The following is a 26439-nucleotide window of genomic DNA, read 5'->3' on the forward strand; positions in this document are numbered from 1 at the left end:
TTCATGTGCTATTTGTCTTTCTATGGCTTGTTTCAATCAATATGACACTCTCTAGGTCCATCCATGTTGCTGCAAATGGCATTGTTTCATTTTTTATGTCTGAGTAATATTTCATTGTATATATGTACTACATCTCTCAATCACTATAGATTCCACTTCACCACTGCTTGCAATCCCTCATTTGGGGGATATTAGGCTATTTCTGACTTTGCATCACTGCAAACACTTTTGGACTCCTTTCCAGCTAAACCGCCTTCATTTTTTTCCTGTAGGAGGATAAATTCCTGGTGAAGCCAGCTTTTCTTGATTCTCATTTCAGCTATGCCATGCTGGGCACCTTCTGAGAATGGGAGCTGACAAACAAATGCTTTGATTATAGGGAGGCAGACACAGGAGAGCCAACCCACGGAAAAGAGCTGTGACCCTCAAATAAATGAAAAGTTAGGGGATGTTCTAGTTAATTTTGACTTTTTAAAACTAATGTTGCTCCTCTCTTCTTGACTGACACCTAGTTTGGTCACCCTCACCTCAGAATCTGCAGCATCCTCGACACTCACACCCGCAACCCCACCATCTACTGACAGTGACTGTCCACCAGACCGTGAAGACATTAGTCCGAAGACAAATGATACCTTGGCAAACAAATGGCAAAGAGGCAACTTCATAGTGACATTAAGGGCACAGTCATGTTGGCACTGCCTTTCTGGACGGAGGTTTGCCTGTGAATGCGTCTGTTGATTTCATAATCTCAGCAAGCCTTTCATGTGCATGGATAACAAGTTTACCCAGGGAGGCAACCAGAGATTTTCCTAATGTTCTCCTTCTAAATGCAGCTTAAATTTCACCTCACTCAGGAAGTCCTCATGACCAAAAGTCCTCCAGTTTTTCCGGCTTGAGCTGTACCAATCTGTGCCATTCTGAGTACAATAAGAACAGGGATTTCGTCTTTTATATCTGATTCACCAAGTATTGAGTACCCCTATATGGCAAACTCTATGTTAAAAGTAAGGAAAAGAAAGCAGTATACTGCTACGCTCTACAATTTTCAGTAACGTGTAACGTTTACAGATTTCACGTCTCAAGACAAAAAGTCCTGCTGATTCACTATTTGCAGTACATTCTCTTATAAACTGACTCTTCATTTGACTGTAAACTGTTCTCCCACTTTCTATCTGTGCTTTTCATTCTTCTTATTGAAATTAGACTTACTGTTTGTATATATTGGAAAACACCCAGCTGCGAGAAGAGACCACATAAAAATGAGTTAATTATCAGGTCTCCTGTCTAGAGAAACTTATGTATTTAAAACAAAAGAATGTTTCCTTTAATTCAGAAGGGAAAAGAATAAAGTCAACCCACACCTGGTTATTGTGATCATTCTCCATCAGTGGATGTTGTATTGAAATCTTCTTTTTCCATCTATCTGTCCTGAAAGTTTGTGAGTTGGGCACAAGGGCCCTGCTTATTACTTTTTAAATTTTGAGAACTTGTCACATAGCAGACCTTCATCTCAAGTTTGCTGAAGTATGTTTTTACCTGTCTTTATTAGTAGTAGTGAAAGTCACTCAGAGGTGTCCAGTCGACTCTTTGTGACCCCATGGACTATACAGTCCATGGAATTCTCCAGGCCAGAATACTGGAGTGGGTAGCTTTTCCCTTCTCCAGGGAATCTTCCCAACCGAGGGATCCGAACCCAGATCTCTTGCATTTACACTTGTAAATGAGGCTCAAAATCTTGACCTTCCCCCACCTACCCTGAAGATCACGACTGCTAGGTGAGCTTTATTCAAATAACAACGACAGTTTTAGATGCAATAAATTGAATAGCACACCTTTGATTCAATAACAGATTAACTTGGGGTCAGAAAGAGAGTCACTACATCTGTAAACAACTACCATAAAACACATCCTGATTTCAAGAAAGTTAAATTTTCAAAGTATGCGAGGAAATCCTGTCATTGTCCTTGACTGGACTTCTGGTCTCAAAATCAGAGCAGTCTCTTGGCTCTGTTACGTCAGCCGACAATTCTTCAATGCTGCTTATACGCACTCAACTCATTCTTCTCTTCCTCCAATGCTTTTTCTGAGACCATTGATAACTTCCAAATATTTGTCTGTTATTGTTTTCTTGGATTTCCATTTCCTTGTATAAACCCTCCTCTTTGAGTTTTTCCCTGCATTTTACAGCCTCCCATTGTCCTCAGATCCCTGCCTCTGAGGCTCTTTCCTTCTTCCATGATGCTCACTCACCTTTTCCTCGGTGTGGGTGCCCCAGGCTCATCCCCTTCTTCTTTCAGTCCTCACAAGTCATTCTCAGCCCTGACTGATCATCAGAATCACTTGAAGAGCCTTCTGAAAAGATTCAAGCCCAGATCCCAACCCAGATCTGTGGAATCAGTCAACTTGGACTGAGATATTAGTTCTGTAACCTGTGTTTGTGTATCTTACTTGGCATCTGAAGCTCAATTTCTTCTCCTATAAAATTAAGATAATGCTAAAAATCTCTTTTGTCCTATATCTGAATACATTCTTACTCCTCGTTGTCATAGCAAACATCATCACTTCTTCTCCTCATTTATTTGAAGCCTGCGTTCCTTTGAAAGCTGAGCTCAAATCCTTTCCTTCTCACAACCTCCACCATCACAACTGATTTTGGATTGTTTACAGAGCACACAGAACTCAAGAGCGACTTGTTGAAATGAAACTGTTTCCTGGCTGAGCTTCCCACAACTATCTTGTCACTTTTCAATTTTTTTTTCCATGCAGCACTTCAATATTCCAGAGTGATCTTTTAAAACAAAATTGGATCACATTGTTCCCTATTTTAAATCCTTCAATGAATTCTCTTTTTTTAAATGTATTTATTCATTTATTTTTATTTTTTTGGCTGAGCTAGGTCTATGTTGTTGCACACAGGCTTTCTCTAGTTGAGACGAGCGGGGGCTACTCTCTAGATGCCAATGCATGGGCTTCTCACTGTGGCAGCTTCGCTTATTCAGAGCACAGGCTCGAGGCACATGGACTTCAGTAATTGCTGCACAAGGCCTCACTCAGTAGGTTCATGGGCTTAGTTGCTCACAGCATGTGGAATCTTCCCAGACTGAGGATTGAACCCGTGTCCCCTGCCTTGGCAGGTGGATTCCTATCCACTGTATCACCAGGGAAGTCCCCAGTGACTTCTCTTTGTTCTTAGGCACTTGTTCAGCACTGTGGCTGAAGAGTCTAGCAGTGCTTTGATTATAGGAGATGCTGGATTTATTGAATGAACGCAGTTGACTGACGACAGAACATGCAAACAGTCGGGGAGGCTAAACACAAATCTTGCCCAGGAAGGAGTTGGCTCTTGGCACAGCTAAGAGAATGCAATCAGGGGGGCACACCTGGAGCTGGTAGAGTCATCCTCTTTCAGAGCCTCTGCCAAGCCTGAGAGTGAGGCCAGAAGGTTTGTAAGCAGCGGTGTCCCCAAAGTGCAGAAGCACTGACCTCCAAAACTCTAAGGAGAACAAAGGCATTATTGAATCTGCACTCCTGTAACAGCAATGCTGGTTGATCTCTTTTCCCTTAGAAATCTGAATTATATGTTCCAATAGATGATAAGTCTATGTTTTGCTCTTTTCCTGTAACTGAACATGCCTTGTGCTAGACATGTTTCCTTTAGGTTACCAGCTGCCTTAAGAGAGTGCCAATTCAAGCCATTGTGTGACTTTAGTAGGATTACATTGATTAACCAACATTAATGCATTAAGATGGTTTCTAGGCCAACAGCATGAAATGAGGGGCTTTTAACCAAAAAAGTTATATTTTTGTTCTTTCATTGAAAACAACCATTTACATAGTTAAAGGCCCCACCCTTCACCATCCAGCTGCTGTTCTTAACAGGCTGGTTCCCTCTTCCTCCACTGTGCTCTCATCTCACTGGCCCTGCCCCATTCCTCCCCTTAATGAAATCCCTTACTATTATACAGTGGAAATGAGAAGTAGATTCAAGGGACTAGATCTGATAGAGTGCCTAAAGAAGTATGGATGGAGGTTCATGACATTGTACAGGAGGCAGGGATCAAGACCATCCCCAAGAAAAAGAAATGCAAAAAGGCAAAATTGTCTGAGGAGGCCTTACAAATAGCTGTGAAAAGAAGAGAAGCGAAAGGCAAAGGAAAAAAGAAAAGATACACCCATTTGAATGCAGAGTTCCAAAGAATAGCAAGGAGAGAGAGGAAAGCCTTCCTCAGTGATCATGCCAAGAAATAGAGAAAAATAATATAATGGGAAAGACTAGAGATCTCTTCAAGAAAATCAGAGATACCAAGGGAACATTTCATGCAAAGATGGATTTGATAGAGGACAGAAATGGTATGGACCTAACAGAAGTAGAAGATATTAAGAAGAGGTGGCAAGAATACACAGAAGAACTATACAAAAAAGATCTTCACAATCCATATAATCATGATGGTGTGATCAGTCAGTTTGAGCCAGACATCCTGGAAAGCGAAGTCAGTGGGCCTTAGGAAGCATCACTACGAACAAAGCTAGTGGAGGTGATGGAATTCCAGTTGAGCTGTTTCAAATCCTAAAAGATGATGCTATGAAAGTGCTGCACTCAATATACCAGCAAATTTGGAAAACTCAGCAGTGGCCACAGGATTGGAAAAAGTCAGTTTTCACTCCGATCCCAAAGAATGGCAATGCCAAAGAATGCTCAGACTACCACACAATTGTACTCATCTCACATGCTAATAGGGTAATGCTCAAAATTCTCCAAGTGAGGCTTCAACAGTACATGAACTAAGAACTTCCAGATGTTCAAGCTGGATTTAGAAAATGCAGAGGAACCAGAGAACAAATTGCCAGCATACGTTGGATCATCAAGAAAGCAAGAGAGTTCCAGAAAAACATCTATTTCTGCTTTATTGACTATGCCAAAGCCTTTAACTGTGTGGATCACCACAAACTGTGGAAAATTCTTGAAGAGATGGGAATAGCAGACCACCTGACCTGCCTCTTGAGAAATCTGTATGCAGGTTAGGAAGCAACAGTTAGAATTGGATATGGAACAACAAACTGGTTCCATATTGGAAAAGTAGCACATCAAGGATGTATACTGTCACCCTGCTCATTTAACTTACATGCAAGTACATTATGAGAAACGCTGAGCTGGATGAAGCACAAACTGGAATCAAGATTGCCGGGAGAAATATCAATAACCTCAGATATGCAGATGACACCACCCTTATGGCAGAAAGCGAAGATGAACTAAAAAGCCTTTTGATGAAAGTGAAAGAGGAGAGTGGAAAAGTTGGTTTAAAACTCAACATTCAGAAAACTAATATCATGACATCCAGTCCCTTCACTTCATGGCAAATAGATGGGGAAACAGTGGAAACAGTGGCTGACTTTATTTGGGGGGGGGCCTCCAAAATGACTGCAGATGGTGATTGCAGCCATGAAATTAAAAGATGCTTGCTCCTTGGAAGAAAAGCTATGACCAACCTAGATAGCATATTAAAAAGCAGAGACATTACTTTGCCAACAAAGGTCCGTCTAGTCAAGGCTATGGTTTTTCCAGCAGTCATGTATGGATCTAAGAGTTGGACTATAAAGAAAGCTGAGCGCCGAAGAATTGATGCTTTTGAACTGTGGTGTTCGAGAAGACTCTTGAGAGTCTGTTAGACTGCAAGGAGATCCAACCTGTCCATCCTAAAGGAAATCAGTCCTGAATATTTATTGGAAGGACTGATGTTGAAGCTGAAACTCCAATACTTTGGCCCCCTGATGCAAAGAACTGACTCATTTGAAAAGACTCTGATTGTGGGGAAAGATTGAAGGCAGAAAGAGAAGGGGATGACTGAGGACAAGATGGTTGGATGGCATCACCGGTTCAATGGACATTAGCTTGAGCAAGCTCCAGGAGATGGTGAAGGACAGGGAAGCCTGGTATGCTGAAGTCCATGGGGTCGTAAAGAGTTGGACACGACTGAGTAATTGAAGAACAATGCAGGTATAAAATAGATAATGAGATAATGAGAACCTACTGTATTGCACAGGGACTGCTACTCAATTCTGTGTAGTGACCTAAACAGGAAGGACATCAAAAAAGAGGGGATGTAGGTAAACGTAGAGCTGATTCACTTTGCTGTACATCAGAAACTAACACAGCATTATAAAGCAACTCACTCCAGTAAAAAGAAATTAACCCTGTTACTAATTTAGGAGGAAATATTAATTAAATGATGTAAGTATGCTTACCATGGGCTCTGGTATCTGTGGCTTAGTTTGTCAATAGCAGCATGACTGTGGTCTTCATACTGTAAAAAGAAGAAAATTCAATGGGCATAAACATGTCTGAGAGTCTGGGTTCCTAGTCAAAGAGGCGGTCAGGTGGAGCAATTAAACAAGAAATGCTAGATTCAGTTGAGGAAAGATGGTCTTTTGATTCTTGAACTGAGAAGAAAAGGTACAAGAAGTAAAATAAATCTGACCCTCTGTGCTTTCCCTGCCCTCTCTATAAAAGGACAGGTGTTGGGTCTGCAGAAAGTGTCATCTGCAATCTCGAAACATCTCAATATCCTGTATCTACATGAGCATGCACTCAAAACCAGGACTTACCATTTATTTTTTATTTTTCATAGTGGGTCCTTATTGGTTACCAGTCTTAAATAGCGCACTGTGTACATATCCATCCCAACTCCTTAACGATCCCTTCCCCCCAACAACTATAACATGACATTATTTAGACTCAGCTTAGCTTTTTTTCACATCACCTTACCCTCATGTGAAAAGATGCTCAACAGCACTAATTATTAGAGAAATGCAAATCCAAACTACTACAAGGTATCACCTCACACTGGTCAGAATGGTCATCATCAAAAAGTCTACAAATAGTAAGTGCTGGAGAAGGTGTAGAAAAAAGGTATCTTCCTACACTGTTGGTTGGAATGTGAAGTGGTGCAGCTGCTATGGAAAACAGTCTGGAGGTTTCTTAAAAACCTAAAAATGCAACTACCATATGATCCAGCAATCTGACTCCTGGGCAGATATCTGAAGAAAATTATAATTTGAAAAGATATGTGCACTCCAATGTTCATTACAGCATAATTTACAATAGACAAGTTATGGAGCATCTTAACAGCATCATCAACAGATGAATGGTTAAAGATGTGGGATATATATACAATGGGCTATTACTCAGCCATAAAAAGAATGAAATACTGCCATTTGTAGCAACATAAACAGACTTAGAGATTATCACATTGAGTGTAATAAATCAGACAAAGGCAAATATCATTTGATATCACATGTGCAATCCAAAAAAATTATACAAATGAACTTATTTACAAAACAGAAACAGACTCACAGACATAGAAAACATACTCATGGTTACCAAAGGAAATGGAAGAGTGGAGGAAAAAATTAGGAGCTTGGGATTAACCGATACCAACTACTTTATATAAAATAGATAACAGACAAGGACCTACTGTATAGCACAGGGACCTATACTCAATACCTTGTAATAACCTACAATGGAAGATAAGCTGAAAGAGAATCTATCTATCTATCTGTCTGAACCACTTTGCTACACACCAGAAACTAACACAACACTGTAAATGAACCTCAAATACATCAATAAAAAGGAAAAAGGGGGGAAAGTAGCAAAATCATACCATAATGCTAACCTTAAATAAATCACTGGTACTCTTTTTTATCTCCCCTGTTTTCTTCCCTTTTCCTCAAGCTTTGCTTTATAACGCCTTTCCTGATCAAGGGTTGTGTTGGGAAAGCAGATCTATTTAAGTCATTTCTCAGTGACGAAGATCTGAAAACTTGATCACTTCTAGATCTTTAATGTCCACGTGTAAAATAATCAACAAAGGAAGGGACAAAATAAACAAGACTTAAATGCAAGGCTAAGCCACTATTCCAAAGGTTTGAAAAGTGATAATCTGTGTTTAGGATGTCCCTGTTGGCTCAGTGATAAGGAATCCTCTTGTCAATGCAGGAGATGCGGGCTTGATACCAGGTTGGAAAGATCCCCTGGAGAAGAAAATGGCAACCCACTCCAGTATTGTTGCCTGGAAAATCCCATGGACAGAGGAGCCTGGCAGGGTACAGTCCATGAGGTTGCAAAGAGTCAGACATGACTACTTAGCGACTAAATAACAACAATCTGTCTGTAATGGCAAAATTTTTGTTTTTCAACTGATTTCTTTTTTAACTTTTTATTTGATATTGAGGTATAGCCAATTAACAATGTTGTGATAGTTTCAGGGGGACAGCAAAGGGACTCAGTCATAAATATACATGTATCCATTCTCCCCCAAACTCCTGAGTCTCAACTGATTCCTGACACCTATTCCCTGAATATCAATCTTATCAACTGACTTACAAATAATTTTCTTATCAGTTTATGGGCAAATTTTCCAGGGCTGGGATGATCTTTGATTTTTGTTCTCATTTTTAATAACCCAAACTTTTACTGGTTTAATCTGGAAAGGTTTTCCTTAGAAACACACAATGCGTTCATTAGCCTCTAACCCTACCCTATTTCTCCTATAGTTATCAGCATATAATGTCATAGAAATTTATCTAAAATAAGCTGACCCTTCTCTGTCTTTTTTTCTTTTTTTTTCCTTCTGTCTTAATTAATGAGATTCATCATGATTTATTTGTACAGTTGTGCTCACTTTGTTGTTAAATCTAATGAAATTCAGAATAAAAAAAAATTTTTTTTTTTTTTTTTACTGGTCAGTTATTCATAAAAGTGAAGCAAAGACTGATTCAAAAACTAATTCAGCACCTTCATAGAAACAGGTAACAACTGAGTAGTATATGTTCTACGCTAAGGAGATCAGTAAGAATCTTTGCAGTTATTTTGCCTGCTTTCAACTAGCAAAAATAATTATAACTTGAAATTGGATATTCCCTATTAAGCAATCTTTAAATAAGTCTAGGTATTAAGGAAAAAGAAATATCTGCTAATTACATTTAGATACTGTGAATTAGGCACAATTTCTCAAATGAGCTATTAAATTTAAGTGAAATTAATTACAGACATTGAGGTCCATTCTAGTTAATAAGGAAAATCATTGCTTAATATTTTTACTTTTAATCACAAACCACCTCTCCTCTAGAAGTGACATTAACTGAGGAATCCTCTTACTTTCTTGCCAGGCTTAACTCAGGGTGTTTTTCCTAATATAGCCAGTTGTGACTTTTCTTGCTAGAAAGGACCATTTCCCATCTTGGTAACTAGGAGGACTTTCTCTTCAGTAGGATGAGTACAATGGCCATGCATTACAAGAACAGCATAACGCTAGGGTTTCTCTTGCCATCCTCCTCCGTGGTAACATAGAGCTCTTATACCAAACAGTGGAGTGGAAAATCCCCTAAGCCTACCTTTTCTTATGCTAATGTAATTTTTTCTTCACTTGCCTCCATTTGCAAAATATTACTGTTAACCCCTTAGCTGCTTTTCTTCCCACAGCCAGGGAGAAGCATTCTCATTGTTGGCGCCTGGTCACCAAATTGCATAATGCTGCCTATTCTCGACTGGAACTATTGAAGGAAGAAAGGGGGCATCAGGCCTTTGTGTGGGTAGAGCATTTGAAGCATTCATTTTACATTCAGAGCAGGGGTAGAAACAAAACAGTTCTCCCTGAAAAATGTCAGTGTTTAAGGCATGGATTCTGTGATGCATTTTTCTTACTAAAAAGCAAAAAGTGAACAACAATGCAGAGGCCCATAATTCATTTCATGCCAAAGGATATGGAGACTTGAGCTGAGTACCAATATGAATTATATTCTGATCTCCCATTTTTTTATTGCACTGGTTTAAAATAATTTGAATTAGTTCACCAAATTTTAGCAAACAGACTAAACATTAAGTTTCCTGTGTTCCTTGACTCTGACCATAGTATGTGTTTTCTGTAGAGTATCCAAATAATGAGAAACATATTCCATTATGTTTCTAAAGTGCTTATCATAATATAATTTTAAAATTCATGTAGGCAAGAAAACATAGTATAGTGAGGCATTAATAATACTAGATCCCACTTCTTTAGACTTATTGTACTAGATACTATGCTAAGTGCTTTACACATTTATCTCACCTAATCTATTTGACAATACTCTAAGATTATAATAATATTACATGACATTATTTTCCCTGTGGAAGGCAGAATTCTAAAAACTCTCAAGATGCTCACTCCCTTATATATAAACCTTTATTCAGATATTCAGCCAAATACTAACCTAGGTACTGCTGTGAAGGGATTTTAAGGTATAATTAAGATTCCAAACCAACTGATTTTAAGAAAGGAAGTTTCTCCTTGGTGGCCCTAACTTCATCATTCAAGTTCTTTAAATGACCTGGGCTCCTCTGGGCAAAGGGCATTTGAAATGTGAGAGGGATTTGGACATGAGGGAGAGCGTCTGTTGCTGGCTTTAGAGATTGCGGGGACCATCGACAAAGGGATGTGGGCAGCTTCTTGATGTTGAGACTGGTCCCTGCCTGACAGCTGCAGAGAAATAGGACCTCAGTCTTATAGCCACAAGGAACTGAAATCTGCCACAAACAAATGCACTTGGAAGAGCCCCCAAACCTCAGATTTGATCACTGTCACAACTGACACTTTGAAATTCAGTTCTGAGCAGAGAATCACGCCTAGACTTCCCTGGACTTCTGATCTACTTCTGATCTATGATTTGCTTCTGTGAGCAAATAAATGGTGTTGCTTTAAGATGTTATTGTTTACTGCAGCACGCCAGGCTTCCCTGTCCTTCATTATCTCCTGGAATTTGCTCAAATTCATGTCCATTGAGTCAGTGATGTCCTCCAACCGTATCATCCTCTACTATCCTCTTCTCTGCCCTCAGTCTTTCCCAGCATGAGTCAGCTTTTCACATCAGGTGGCCAAAGTACTAGAGCTTCAGCTTCTAACTTAGTGGCAATAGATAATGCTCAACAGAAAACTAATGCAATGCCCATTTTATCAATGGGAAAACTGAAACATTATAAAGGATAGTGGGCAGATTAGCATGCAAATAGGGGAAAATAAAAAATTCTTCAGCTGGCTCTTTTTCCATATTCAGTTTTTCATTAAGACCACACACATAGATTTGTCTTGAAAAGCATTATAAATGCTAACTGCCTTATTTAGCCTCAGAGAGAAGGCACATTTCTATTGTTTTTTTCTGTACTTCTCCAGGGAGATTAATGTTTTCCTTATCCACGTGATAATTCAAGATACATGAGGACTTCTAGCAAGACTAGAACTTATTCTGTTGGGAATTGTTAGGATTTGTGATGAGTAGCCAATCATTCTGCAACCAGTCTTTTATCCATAATTGGTGGATGGTCCCTACCAGGGTCTGAAATATGAGTGGACTCAAATGTTCAAGCTACAGGAAAGCTACACAGGAGCTTCCCAAGTCTCTGCTTGTGTCCAGGCCACAGTTCCTGAAATATAATTAAGTGCCTGGTTGGCGACTGCTCTCACCCTCGGAGTTTTCTAATGTGTTGGCACTGTTGTTAATTCAAAGGTCAGGAAGTGTGTTCCTCCCAAGTTAATTGTCCAATTAGCTTTACAGTACAGAATTGCACTAGGGGTGATTGCACCGGCTTTGTGAACAGAACATTATAACTAAGTTTCAGCAAAAAATAGAAAAGCTAAGTAGTCCTTGAATCACTATTGAATAGCCTAGGAGGAGAATAATTCTCAAGCTCACGCACACTTAAAAGCTCATTCCACACACCCCCTCCCCCACCTCCTTCTGCAACTTGGTTTCTTATCAAAGACTGCATGAAAAAGAACGAGATTTCAGTCTCCAGTTCGCATCATTTTTTCATGATCTTCTAGGCCGTGCTAAGCACTAGGAAGAAGGCTGTGGATGCTGTCAATAAAAAGTCAAGTAAGACAGATCTCACACCTCAAGTTGCTTACAGTCATTTGAGATGTGGCTGGCACTGTGCAGGCCAATAGTCACCCTAAAAACTTCAACAATGATGACAACACAGAGAAACTTCCTATGAATTCCTCCCCAACTGCAAGAGCCCACATGGGCCCCAAAGCACTTATTTTCAGCCATTTTTTGTGTGTCCAGAGACAGTGGGACCACATACCAGGGGCCTCTCTATTGAATGGGTTGTTTTCAATTTGCTCAATTAAGATTTCTTGAGTCCTGGGAAGAGAATAGCTAGCTCCAGATTGCTATGCATTCTAGGCACTTTTGTCAACACAGCTGACATATTTCAGAAGTGTTATATATGAATAATAGGGAAAACTATAATCCTAAATTTATAATGATATTAGAATTTCTTCCAAACATCTCAAAAAGCCAGGATTAATGCCAGATTCCGAAAACATATGTCCTGGTATTTTAGCCACCTGTCCCTGGGATATTAGATCAAGCCCAAGTTTCTGAATTCTTGACAGTATATTCAAAGAAGCCTGATAGTGGAGTTAAATGTGAAGTTTACTAGAACCCATTCTAGTTTATACATTTTTCTTAGCTTTGTATCTTGTTAGCATCATCAAACAATATTTGTTGAAAACCTATGGAGTATGCTTAATACTAATTTTAAGAAGTGCAATTTTTTTTAAAAGGTTATATTTTCATTGAAAAGCATACTCAACATGTATGTTTAGCCCTACAGAAGCTGGTAACCACCATGGTGCATTTTTAGCCTTCTTTAATTAGAAATAAAATCAGTCACTAGGCTCTAAATTGCTTTGAGTTTATTTCTTTCCTTCCTTCCCCCCTCCTTCTCTTTCTTTCTATCCTTTCTTTTGTTTTCACATCTCCACATCCTAAAAAAAGATGTGAGGATCAGGATGTCTGTTTTTTTCCAGTTCACCAAAAATCATCCACAAAGTCACAGCCAGAAGGAGGAAGCCCACACTGACTGGGAACCTGGGCCTGGGGAGCCTGGTGATATGTGGAGAGAAAGTGCCCCAGGTACCAACCTGCTGTTCACAGAACCGCTTTGGACACAGCGCAGGGACCGCTCGTCAGTGATACCTATCTCGCTTTTTGCTTTCATGGTCTGTTCCAGAAAGGAAGCATTGAACTTAAAATTTATTTTCTGGGAGTTCAGATACAAGTAAGTTCCTTCAATCTGTTTGAGGAATCCGATAGGAAGCCATGACTTTCCTGGTAGCTCAGTGGCAAAGAATCTGCCTGCGGTGCAGGAGACACAGGTTCGATTCCTGGGTCAGGAAGATCCCCTGGAGGAGGACATGGCAACCCAATCCAGTATTCTTGCCTGAGAAATCCCACGGACAGAGGAGCCTGGTGGGCTACGATCCATGTGGCTGCAAAGAGTCAGACATGGCTTAGCGACTGAACAACAATAGAAAGCCAAGTTTTATGAAACGGAAATTTTAACACCTGTGTATTAGGAAGTTAATGTTAATATGGGGTTAACCAAAAAGTTAGTTCAGATTTTTCCATAATATCATGTGGAAAACCCAAACGAACTTTCTGGCTGATCCAATATATTATTTTCCCCAAAATGGAGGGCTATTTGGGCTTTGTAGCCAAGGCTTCTCCTTGCCCACAGATGGTCACTATGTGGCCCTCCCAAACTAGCGGCTTCCCGTGGTCTCAGGAAAGCCACTACTTTATACAGCACTTAAGGATGAAAGGTGCTAATGTAATTATTTTTATATTAAACAACAAACTCTTAGGACTCAAATAACTCATGAGAACTAAACACGCACGCACCCATCTGGCAAAGAGACAGCAGCCACTCCAAGCCACACCTAATTTTAGAAAAGTTATTTTCTATTTTGCTTTCATGACTTGATTGAAAAAGGAAGCTTTGTTATCTTTTAAAAGTCTTCCGTGTTGCTAACAACATGAGTGTGAGATCTTAGGAATTTTAATGAGACTGTGAGTCACCTAAATGAACCCAAACATAAATGAGAAATTTGTGGTGAAAAACACCCATAAATTCTGAAATGTGTGTGTGGGAGTCTACATACTGATCAACTCCATACCAACAATACTTCTCTATTTTAGGTTAATTTGAAAAACTTCCAGGACACTGTTGTGTGAAGGTGGGGTTTGGAAGAATGCACAGGGTGGGGCTGGAAGGAAGTTTGGGAGGAATCTCACTTCTCTTTTTTTCCAAATTGCCAAAGATTATATTTGATGATATGTTTTGGGAGCTTCCCTGGTGGCTCAGAGGATAAAGCGTCCGCCTGCAATGCGGGAGACCCGGGTTCAATCCCTGGGTTGGGAAGATCCCCTGGAGAAGGAAATGGCAACCCACTCCAGTATTCTTGCCTGGAGAATCCCATGGACAGAGGAGCCTGGTGGACTATAGTCCATGGGGTTGCAAAGAGTTGGACACAACTGAATGATTTCACACACACTTTGAAACACTATAAAGAACTTATTACATAGAAACTTGAAGATAATAAAATTAAAAATAGAATTACTATTTTTATCTTGCAGTCCCACTTCTGGGCATATATCTGGAGAGATATATGAATTTGAAAAGATGCAAGGACCCCAGTGTTCATTGCAGCACTCTTTGCAATAGTCGAGACATGGAAGCAACCTAAATGCCCATCAACCGAGGAATGGATAAAGACGATGTGGTACAAATATGTGTGATGGAATATTACTCATCCATTCAAAAGGATCAGATAATACCATTTACAGCAATAGGGATGGACCTAGAGATTACCGTACTGAGTGAAGTCAGACATAGAAAGACAAATATCATATGATATCATTCATACAACGAGGAATTACTGTACAGCACAGGGACCTGTACTCAATATTTTGTATTGAGTATACAAAGAAAAAGAATTTGGGAAAATAGATATATGTACATCTGTATGTATAACTGAATCACTGCTGTACCCCTGAAACTAATACACTATTGTAAATCTACTATACTCCAATGAAAAGTTTTTCAAGATTGAATAAAGAAACAATACAGAAAATAAGTATCACTGAGCTCTTTCTTATCGTATCAAATAGGTGGGTTTTATCTACTACTGATGACTCATTTTGATATTATGAATGAAGCATCTTGTGTGCAAATGATGCAGAATGGGGTACCGGTAGACAGTTGAGGCCCCATGAAGAAAGGACAGGTGCTTATGGGACAACACAGCTGGGACTGACCCAGCCAGACCCTGCCGCGGGGAAACGTGCTCACCCAGCTGGGAGCCTCCCACTGTGGCTCCAGCCCCACGTTCTGACTTTGTTTCCCGTCTCACATGCTGGACTCCCACTGAGTCCCTGAACCCACAGCCGAGGCTGGGATCCTGGTGCCATCACTGACCCCCTGTGCAGCCTCAGCCAGGAGCCTCAGTGTCAACACCCCCATTCCCTCCTCTGTGAAGGAAAAAGAATCATAGTACCCTCCTCACACAGTAAATATTCAAGAGGAGCTCATTTTTTAAAAATCCATTTTACTGGAGTAGTTTATTTACAATGTTGTGTTAGTTTCTGCTACAAAGCAAAGTGATTCAATTACATATATATGTTCATATTCTTATGGCTTATTATAGAATATTGAATATAGTTTCCTGTGCCATACAGTATGTCCTTGTTGATCATCTATTTTATATGTGGTAGTGTGTGTCTATTAATCCCAAACTCCTAATCTTTCCTTTCTCCATCCCCTCTCCCTTTGGTGACTGTAAGTTTGCTTTCTATGTCTATGAGTCTCTTTCTGTTTCATAAGTCAATTCCTGTCATACTTTAGATTCCACTGTTGTTTTTTTTTTAATGGACCTGGTCAGCCAAATTATATGTGCTGGTTATTCAACAATATAGAGACCAGGACTTCCCTGGTAGTCCACTGGTTAAGAATCCGTCTTCCAATTGCAGCTTCAATCCCTTGTTGGGGAACTAAGATCCCATATGCCTCAGTGGAACTAAACCCATGCAGTACAACTAGAGAATCGATACCATATGATAAATTTCTTTCTCCATCTGGCTTACTTCACTTAGTATGACAATCTCTAGGTCCTTCCGTGTTTTTGCAAGTGGCACTATTTCATTCCTTTTTATGGCTGAGTAATAATCTGTTGTCTGTTGTGTATATGTACCACATCTACTTTATCCATCCATCTATTGAACATTTCAGTTGTTTCCCTGTCCTGGCTATTGTAAGCCGTCCCGCAATGAACACTGGGGTGCATGGATCTGTTTGAATTATGTTTTTGTCTGGATGTATGCACAGGAGTGGGATTGCTGAGTCTGTTTTCAGTTTTTTGAGGAACCTCCATACTCTTCTCCACAGTGGGTTCAACAACTTACATCCCCACAGAAACAGCTCTTTCGTGTTTACTTTCTCTAAATAAATTCATTGTGAGAAAAACGTTTCATAAAGAAACCAACCTTGGATCAATTTACTGAGCAGCTCTCAAGAAGTCTGTTCCCATGTCCCTCAAACTCAGAGAAGCCCTCTGTGTTCATAACGCAGGAATTTGGGTCAAACAGGAGGCAGGAGTTTCAAAGCCTCAAAAAAATTTCCTTTTTATTATATCACACTGTATCCTATATACATATATTAATGATGCATCCCCATGGTTCTCTTTATTACCTTCTACACATCATTCAAGGTGTGATGCTGTATGATATATTGGCTGTAATATCTGTTATGACTAATTGATTTAATATGGTTATTGGGATTATACCTAAGAAGAGTCAATCCTCAAGTTCAGTATCACATTGCTTCTGTGGGAAAACCAAGTGTCTTAAATTATCTAGCCATGAGGTCAGATGCAGGAGTAGAAAACGGACATGACAAGACCAGGATTAATGAAAGCCCATGAGTGGGATACATGCCCACCTATGAACCACTTAGAGAAGCTCCTCAGTTTGAAACCAAAGGTTTCAATAGTCTCCATATATTTTAAAAAATATTGATGTATTTACTTGTTCATTTATTTATTTTTGGCTGCTTGGGGTCTTTGTTGTGGTGCATAGGCTTCTCCCTAGTTGTGCTGCAAAGGTTTAGTTTCACCGAGACATGTGGGATCTTAGTTTCCCACCCAGGGATTGAACCTGCAGCTCCTGGAACTGGAACACGGATTCTTAACCACTGGACTACCAGGGAAGTCCTGGTCTCCATATATTATTGTATAAACAACACATATAGTTTGGCAGAGATCAGCTCCATTAAAAAAAAACAAAAATGTACTGCTTTTAAACCTATGAAAAGAACAAAAGCAGTGATCTTCACTGATTTATTATACATATATCATTACTGCATTACGGCCCCACACCAGAGTAGGAAATAGCTAAACAAATGAAGACCCAGAAGAGAGACCTGATGTTGTGATTTTTACTGACCTCTGAAAATATGGGGAAATTTTTCAGGTGTCACTCAACCTGAAAGTTACCTTTCTACCCAAATCCAGATGACCCCTTTCCAGTGCCTCCAAAGAGGAGAGACCACGACCGAGCAGGAAGCAGCTGCCCCAGGCATGTCACCAAGTCTGCTGCAGGTGCCCAAGCTTTCTCAGCAGCCGGTCCTACAGGAACCTGGAGCAGTGAATTGGGAAGAGCAGCTGTTCAGGCTATAAAAACCCACTAGATGAAAGTTTCTGATAAAAATCCAGGTTCTGAGCTATTGCAGGGGGAGCCGCTGAGGAGTCTCTGCAATCAGAATCAAAGTGTCATCTTGGTGGGACTCTTACAGATGCAGGCGGTGGGGGGTGGGATCGAAGACCACCAAGGACAGGCAGCCAGAGACCCTGCCCTGGGTTACATCGCATGAAGGAATGGTCCAGCTCCTTGGCGAGGAGACTTGAATTCACGGCACAGGCACTCACAGTTTACTTGTGATTGGGGACTCATTTCTAAGCGTGGAGGATGAGTGTATGTGTATCAGTTCAAACGTCACTTTCTTCTCATTGATTGGAAGAGGCTGCCTGGGGACTTGCGAGGATAAGGAGTCCGAATCTGGGGCTGTGCTGGATGTAGGGGAAGGGGGAATGGAGCCAGGCCCTGCGTGTGGGGTTGGGCAGGGGGTTGAGGGGGAATGAACAAACTTGGTGACAAATCCTAGGCCTTAACTGGTAGGTAAATCGTATGTGGTTCTTGACCTGTATGTACAGTCATTCTCAGTGCATCTTTTTGTTCTCATGATAAAGTTTTTAGTCCAAGGAACCCTTTAATCCTAGTGGTCCAGTGGTTAAGACTCCATGCTTCCAATGCAGAGGGTATGGGTTCAATCCCTTATCGGGGAAATAGATCCCACATGCCGCAGAGTGCAGCCAAAAAAAAATCAAACTTAAGACAGATACATCTTTGAAAACATTTACTGTCAAAGGCTGGGGCACAGCTGACAAGCTCTCACAGCCTGTGCCAAACAAGGCCAGCTTCCACGTGAGCCCCGGGTGGGGAGAGCTCTGTCTGGTTCACACGCAGTCCCACCAGGTTATGAGAATCGCACAGCCATGCAGGGCTGAGAATTAGAACCATCTGTGACATTCCATCCAAAGAAATGGAATAAATCCCTTCCTGGAAGGCTAAGTCGTGGCTGACGTGGGTCTTGGATTCACAGCTCCACACACTCAAGACAGAGACAACTCGAGGACTGTGCACAAAAGCTGGGCATCTCCTGAGACAAGCCACGAGGCCACCCAAGTTCTGGACTCTCTTCAAGTCAGCTGCCTTGTTCTTGGTGCATGCTCTTCTCACTAGTGATCACTTTTGATACTGAACCAAGTTTCTGATCTTCGGTGTTATTGCCTGAGTGGGACAGGGTGCAATTTAGGACCCTGAGCCCTCTTTCTGTTCCACTGGCGCTGGGTGACATTAAATACAAAACCACACTCCTAACTACTGACCTCGGGGTCTTAACCTCTTGCCAGGCACTGTGCTGAGTGCATTCCTTGTGTCCGTGTATTTATAACTCACAACAGAACAAGAATGATACCTAGAGAGTTGCTTTTTTCCAGAAAAAGTTGAGATTTTTATTGTAATTACATGGAAATTATTTTTTAATCAATTTGATAAATTTATGATATAGAATCTTTGTCATTCAGTCTTTATGATACTGAATCTTTCAATTCACAAACATGATATATCTCTCCACTTATTTACATCCTGTTTCAATAGTTTTACCATTTTTCTCCATGTGTAGAACACCTTTCTTTTTATTGACATATAGTTGATTTACAAGGTTGTACCAGAACATCTTTTTTTAAGATCTATTCCTACATACGTTATATTTGCTGATGATATTATAAGTAGTATCCTGTTTCGCTGCATTTTCTGTTTGTTTCTGGTATATAAAAATAAAATTGATTTTTACACCTGGATTTTGTGTCCGGTTGACTACCAAATTCTCTTATACTTCGAGGTATTCCAGGTAGACAAACATATTAGCAAATAATGATAGTTTTACTTCTTCTATTTCAATCTTTACACATTTTATGCTTTTTTTTTTTTCCTTACTGCCATGGTTAAGACCTCCAGGACAAAGCTAAATGAGAAAAAAAATCAGGATTTGAGGCATCCATGTCTTGTTCCTGGTCTTAAAGAGAAATGCTTTCACTGTTTTATCAAGTATCACTATTGTAATCACCTTTTTTGTAGATAATCTATATCAGATTAGGAAATTCCCTTTTATTCCTAATTTAAGCTAAAAGTGTTTTCACTTTTTGGGTTTAGTATGTAAGTAGGAAAACATTATGTTGGGAAATTAAGAAGCATACCAGACCCAGAGCCTGGCTGTGGGGCAGACACTGTGCCCAGCAGTTGGCAGAGATTTCTTCATGCCAGCCCAGTAAGGCAAACGCTTGGGTTCATGATGAAGAGACACAGTGCTCTTGAGGAACTGGCCCAAGATCTCTCACAGCTGGGAGGTGGCAGGAGTGGGATAGGAATTCAGGTGTCTCAGGAAGTGGGCACCTAAACACCACCATGGAGCAGAGGAGGCTCGGAGACCCAGGGAGGTGAACTCGGAGCCCAGGGTCACAGAGCTGAGTTTGACCAGAGCAGGAGTGGAGCCCACACTGTCTGACCCCAAAGCCGGAGCTCCCAGCCACTCTTGGGTACTGCCGAAGGTTGGTCCAGAAAAGGCTTTACCTTTGTTAACCATTCTGTATAACACTGTGGGCTTCGCAGGTGGCTCAGTGGTAAAGAATCTGCCTGCCAAAGCAGGAGATGCAGGTTTGATCCCTGGGTTGGGAAGATCCCCTGGAAGAGGAAACGGCAACCCAATCCAGTGCTCTTGCCTGGATAACTCTATGCACAGAGAAGCCTGCAGGGCCACACTTCAAGGGGTCGCAGAGTCGGACACGACCAAGCATGCTTGCACATGAGGTTGCACTAACTGCCTCAGGAATTAAGGCAATTGATACATGTTCAATTTGTTGCTGCGTCATTGATACATATTCAATTTCCAGGCAAAGGCCTGCCTGGGAAAAAGTCTGAATCCTCAGATTTTGCTTCTAAAATCACCTGCGCTCTCTCCTGTTTCAGAGGAGACTGGCTGTGCTCACGCCTGCATCCACATCTCCGGAAGGAGGTAAGGCACGCTTTCTCAGAGCCCTCCTGCTACCCGCCCTCGATGGCCTGACTTAAAGGCACGATCCGTACAGTGGGTTTTGAATCTCTGGGGCTGGTTTCTAGGTTTGTGGATGACGTCCAGCACAGGCTGCTGCGTTACCACCACCCACTCACCGAGCCGCTCAAGAGCGGGGGAATGTGTGTGAATGTCACCGCATAGACGGGAATCTGGATGCACGCCAAAGCCAAGTGCAAATGCTTTGGGATTGCCTCCGGCTTCCTTCTCTTCACACCCCTCCTCTCATGTATTCAAGGGACTTAAAGGGGGTGATGGCAGCCAAGTACTTTTATCCACACACTCATTTTTCTGCACAAACTCCAATCCCATTGCTTCTCAAGGACAAGTCCAGGACACAACATTTCCTATGGAAGCAAACTCAGAAAGCATTTAAATCAGAAAACAGTTGGTAGGGAGGGCAAGTGAAAGCTGTTATCATTTACTGTACTGATGGTGAAACAGAAGCCCTACAAATATAATGATTTTTTTTTTCCAATTCCTAGATCAATACATTTGATGTGAAAAAGTTTAATGTGAAGAAGTCTTGGAGACATATTTAATATTATGGATACCAAAGAGCTGTCACTTAGAGGTTTTTTCTTTTTATGGTTCCTGGTGTTTATTTGAAAGCAAGTCTTTCTTGGAAAATCTGATATACAGATTTTTCAATACATGATGGAGCATTTTACTAGACACAGTCCTTATGACATTATACCCAAGGATAGAAATCACAGAGATATTTAAAACTTTTTCTGTTTACTTGATTTTGACTGTATTGTTATCTGCTTCAATTAACTTTAATAATAAATTAGTTGTAAAATTAGTCTGGAAAAAATAAACTGACTATTCATTGGGAGGAAAAAAATAAAAGAAAACAATGTTTGAGGAGGAACATAAATTTAAGAGCAATACCTTGATGTGAAAGCCAGTCTGAAGCCTTGTTTTGTTGATAAAATCATACTCTGGTATTCCCCAGCCAATTTCACCAACGTACTCAGGTTTATATTTAGCTGGCAAGCTTCTGTTTGAGGCAGGCCTCCATAAATATCTGAGATCTCCAGTTTTCTCTAGTGCAGGACACTTTTCTCCTATATAGGCAGTGTGCTGAGCAACTTGAGGGAGGTGATCCTTTACATAATCTGGGCCTTAAAACAGAAAGAAAAAAAAAAAACTGAAAACCTCTGCACTTTATTCTGAGATGCTTTGGTTATTCTAAACGGTGGAGATAATACTAGCTAATGATTTTGTGCATTCACTAATGATTGTGCGCATTCACTCTGCTCTAGGTGCTCCATAAGCTTTTTAGATATGTTAATTTTTAACATATCTATGTTCAATTGCTCCTTATAATAACCAAGAGAAGTATGGGGTATTATTTTCCCCAGTTTATAGATGGGGAAAACAAGGCCCAGAAAGATTAGTTACTTGTCCAGAGTCACAGCTAACAAGCCCTTCACTCCTTGACAGGCTGTCTCACAGATTGGGCTCTTAATCACCCCACTACACGGCTTTCATTATAACCAATTTAATACAAACATGTTCTTTTTTTTTAATAAAATTTTAAAAAAAGAACATGTTTTATGTATAGGATGGATAAATAACAAGGTCATGCCGTGTAGAAAAAATTAACACAATACTGTGAATTTAATTTTTTCTACACGGCATGACCTTGTTATTTATCCATCCTATACATAAAATAGTTTGCCTGCTAATCCCAAACCCCCAATCCATCCTTCCCTGCCCCAAGTCCAGCCTGGCAACAATAGATCTGTTCTCTAAGTCTGTAAGTTTGTTTCTGTTTCATAGATGATGTCATTTGTATCATTTTTGATTCCATATATAAGCCATTATATATAATATTTGTCATTCTCTGACTTACTTCACTTAGTATAATGTCTAGGTCCACCCATGTTGTTGCAAATGGCGTTATTTCATTTTTTGTGGCTGAGTAATACTTCATTGTATATATGACCACATCTTCTCTATCCATTTGTCTGTTGACAGGCATTTTGGTTGTCTCCATGTCTTGGCAGTTGTGAATAGCTGACACATTCTATACACTAAAACTTCTCACTTACACCACATTTGCAGGATGTTGGTCTTTAGACATTGGAATATTTTATCTAGAGAGATAAAATCCTGAAATGAGGATTAGAAAATTCCCCAAATGTACTAGAAGCCATGGGAAGACTGGAGAAAATTGTCAGATTAAGAGGCCCAAAGGCAGGGGCATTAAACAAATATTGGTATTTTAAATGAAAGACAATGAACAAAAAGGAATCAATGAATTGTGGAAGTGGGCCAAACAAGCAAAAATAAGAGGAGATCTGGGAAAAGATGGCTTGTATACAATTGGTGTTGAAAGCTGATGATGTAAATGTGTAAAGTGAAGCCAAGAAGGGTTTGATTAGAACAGACAATGAACTGCGGCCCAGGAAGGGTCTCAGAAGACCCAGAAGCAAAGTGGCTGAAGCACTGTCTGGGCAGATGGGAGACACAAAAAGGAGCATCACTCCTCTAACTCAAGGGAAGCCCAGATTTTGGAGACAGAGGTTTTGCTATGGTCATGGTGTCGCTTGGTGCCTTCTGGCCCCAGGTGCCCTCTGGTTTTGTCTTGGGTCATTGAGCTCAAGGTTTTCAGAGAGTACAAGTGGTCGGGGGTTTGACTAAGTGCTCTGATGGAGAGGTCAGTATAACAAATCTGTGCCTAGAAAAATCCTCCAAGCTTTCCAAGGAAACTGAAAATTAGAGAAGTGGGACTTCCCTAGGGGCACATAAGAATCTGTCTGCCAATGTAGGGGACGTGGGTTTGATCCCTGGTCCAGGAAGATCCCACATAACATTGAGCAATTAAGCCAGTGCATCACAACTACTGAGCCCGTGAACCTCAACAAGAGAAGCCACTGCAATGAGAGTCCCCATTCACTGCAACTAGAGGAAGACCATGCTTAGCAATGAAGACCCAGTGCAGTCAAAAACAAATAAATCAAAGTAAATACCTTGATGCTGGTAAAGACTGAAGGTGTGGGGAGAAGGAGATGACAGAGGATGAGATGGTTGGATGGTATCACCGACGCAATGGACATGAGTTTGAGTAGGCTCTGGGAGTTGGTGATGGACAGGAAAGCCTGGCCTGCTGCAATCCATGGGGTTGCTAAGAGTCAGACAGGACTGAGCAACTGAACTGAACTAATTAAAAAATTAAAAAAAAAAAAAAGAAAACGTGAAAAATGACTCTTCAGACACAAGACCCGGGCAGATGATTCCCCAACTTCCTAATCACTGTGCTCCCTGGAATGCCTGCATGTTGACTGGCTCATTTCCTGTGATGAATCCATTATGACTGCAGGTTCTCACTCAGGCAAAAGGACTCTGTATAGAATGGCCCGAGCATGAATAACTGTTTTCTCTCCCAAGTTAGCCAGTGCTGAAGGCTCACTTACAAAGCTCCTGCCATAAGCACAAATTTGCAATCTCCTCCAAACAGGATGAAACTGTGACTGTTTTAGTCTTGCTGGAATTTCAGGGTATGCTTAGGCTGGTGTTTTCTCAAGTGTGAAAGTGAAAGTGTTAGTTACTCAATAGTATCTGACCATTTGTAACCTCTTGGACTGTAGCCTACCAGGCTCCTTTGTCCCTGGGATTTCCCAGACAGGAACACTGGAATGGGTTGCCATTTCCTTCTCCAGGGGATCTTCCGGACTCAGAGATCGAACCCGGGTCTCCTGCATTGTAGGCGGATTCTTTATCATCTGAGCCACTAGGGTAGACCGGTGTTTTCCCAAATGTTCCCCTAATGCTGCTCCCATGAGTGACATGACAATGTCTGGGAGGGGGCGGGGGTGCTCCACCATCAGGTACATTTGGGATGATGTCCATTTGCCTTTGAGAGATTCCCAGCCTACAAAAAGCATTTTAAAAGTTCTGAGAAATCCTGCACTAAAGGAACCTGTTTGCAATTATGTAACACAGCTTTTCCCAAACTGATCTAAATGTCTATCTTTTTTTTTCATTGGGTCACCTGTACATGTCCTGCAGATACCAACAGAGTTGGGGAAATAACAATCCTCTTTGTAACGTTTCAGTTGTTGCTGAAATTTTGTCGTCCCCTCAACCACTGCCAATGTGAGAGCAGATGTCTATCTATAGTTACTCCTCCTCACTCAGTGGACCGCAAAACATTTTTTAAAAGAACACTTTCTTGACAGCTGAGTCTAAACATTTCATTTTAGACAGAATAGTGGAAAGTGCATGTGCTTTGCAAGTCAAGCGTGGGGAGAGGGGCTCCCCAGAGAATCAAGCTTCTCTGTGGCTTTTTAGTTGAGCCGCTGGACTTTCCTGACCGCCCCCACCCACCCTCATCTCCTGTGTGCTTTGGAAATAGCGTGATACAGTGTGCGTGGTCCAGGAACTTCTGGGACAATTCCCCCAGGCCGTGGAGCTGACACAGGCACCCACCTTCACAGCGGAGCCAGCTGGTACCACCATCCTCAATGGGCTGGGTTCACAGCCCCTGGAGCCAGCCCAGAGCTCACACAACCAAAAGACCCACTGTCACTGCCTAGCCAGCATGCAGACATGGGGTTACCCTGATGGACAGCTCCATAGGTGTCTGGCTTTGTCTGACTCATTATTCTGACCCTCTTCCTCCAGAGCTGAGACTCTCTGCTGGATCCGATTCCCTGCCTAAAGGCCAAACTCCCAATTCCTGTCCAATCCACAGTCTCTTTATTTTTCCTTTAACAACTAACATGTCTGTTCGACCACTGTTGCTATATCCCTTAGGGAGTTCCTATTTGTTTATCATCCTATGGCAAGTTTTTTTGTATTGTTCATTCTCTCCCCAAAATTCCACCCCTCATTTGCCAATCATGAAGTCGTCAGCTCCTGGGTTAATAAAATCGTCACGTGCTCATCTGTTTTGGAGGTCTCGTTCACACCTGAAGACCAGCTCCAGGGGATGACCTGCAGCTGTAATGTCTGAACAAGCTGTCCAGCATTGATCCTGTGCCCAGAGGCTCACATCATGATGTGGGCGGGAGATGTACTTCCTTTCACACCTGGGCCAACTTCATAGGTTCTCATTTCTTCATCTTCCTGCCCTGGAGAAACTGTGATCTCAAGGGCAGAGGGTAGATCCTTTTTCCCCTGTACATGCCCAACATGACCTGCTCATTAGTGTCTGAAATTCCAATGTTACAGTTGAGGATGTAGTTTACAAGCTAAACTACTGTAGCATCAAATCCTGACTTTGCCTTATGCTGGCTTTTTGACCCAGGGAACATTATTCAGCCTCTGAATTTAGACTCCTCATCTATAAAATGAGAAAAAATACACACACTCCAGTGTTTACAATAGCCAGGACAAGGATGAAAACTAGATGTCCATTGACAGATGAATGGAAAAAAAGATGTGGTACAAATATACAATGGAATACTACTCAGCCACTAAAAGGAATGAAACTGCCATTTGCAGCAACATGAATAAACCTAGAGATTATCACACTAACTGAAGAAAGCATACAAAGACAAATATCATATGATATTACTTATAGTTGTCATCCAATTTAAAAATGATACAAATGAATTTATTTACAAAACAGAAATAGACTCACAGACATAGGAAAAAAAAAATTTATGGTTACCAAAGGAAAAAATGGGGAGGAGGGATAAATTGAGTTTGGGATTGACATATACACAGCACTATATATAAAATAGATAATCAACAGAGACCTATATATAGCACAGGGAACTATGTTCAGTATCTTTCACTAACCTATAGTGGAAAAGAACCTGAAAATAATATATACAAAATATATATGTGAATCATTATCCTGTACACATGAGGTAACGCAGCATTAAAAATTAATTAATTTTAATTTTAAAAAATGATTTAAA

At 40.9% G+C, this 26439-nt stretch overlaps 1 protein-coding gene across 1 annotated transcript in view; it reads right to left on the minus strand.

The window, feature by feature from the left end:
• Window positions 1-26439, minus strand: part of C5H4orf45 (chromosome 5 C4orf45 homolog) — a 132929-nt gene that overhangs the window by 52943 nt on the left and 53547 nt on the right. Inside the window, exons 3-4 of the mRNA XM_043902311.1 lie at window positions 21455-21687; window positions 6244-6302 (exon numbers count right to left, since the gene is read on the minus strand). Of these exons, the coding sequence (XP_043758246.1) occupies window positions 6244-6302; window positions 21455-21687 (292 nt within the window). The remainder of the gene's footprint in view (window positions 1-6243; window positions 6303-21454; window positions 21688-26439) is intronic.

The sequence above is a fragment of the Cervus elaphus genome, chromosome 5, assembly GCF_910594005.1.
Source record: "Cervus elaphus chromosome 5, mCerEla1.1, whole genome shotgun sequence".
Lineage (NCBI taxonomy): Eukaryota > Metazoa > Chordata > Mammalia > Artiodactyla > Cervidae > Cervus > Cervus elaphus.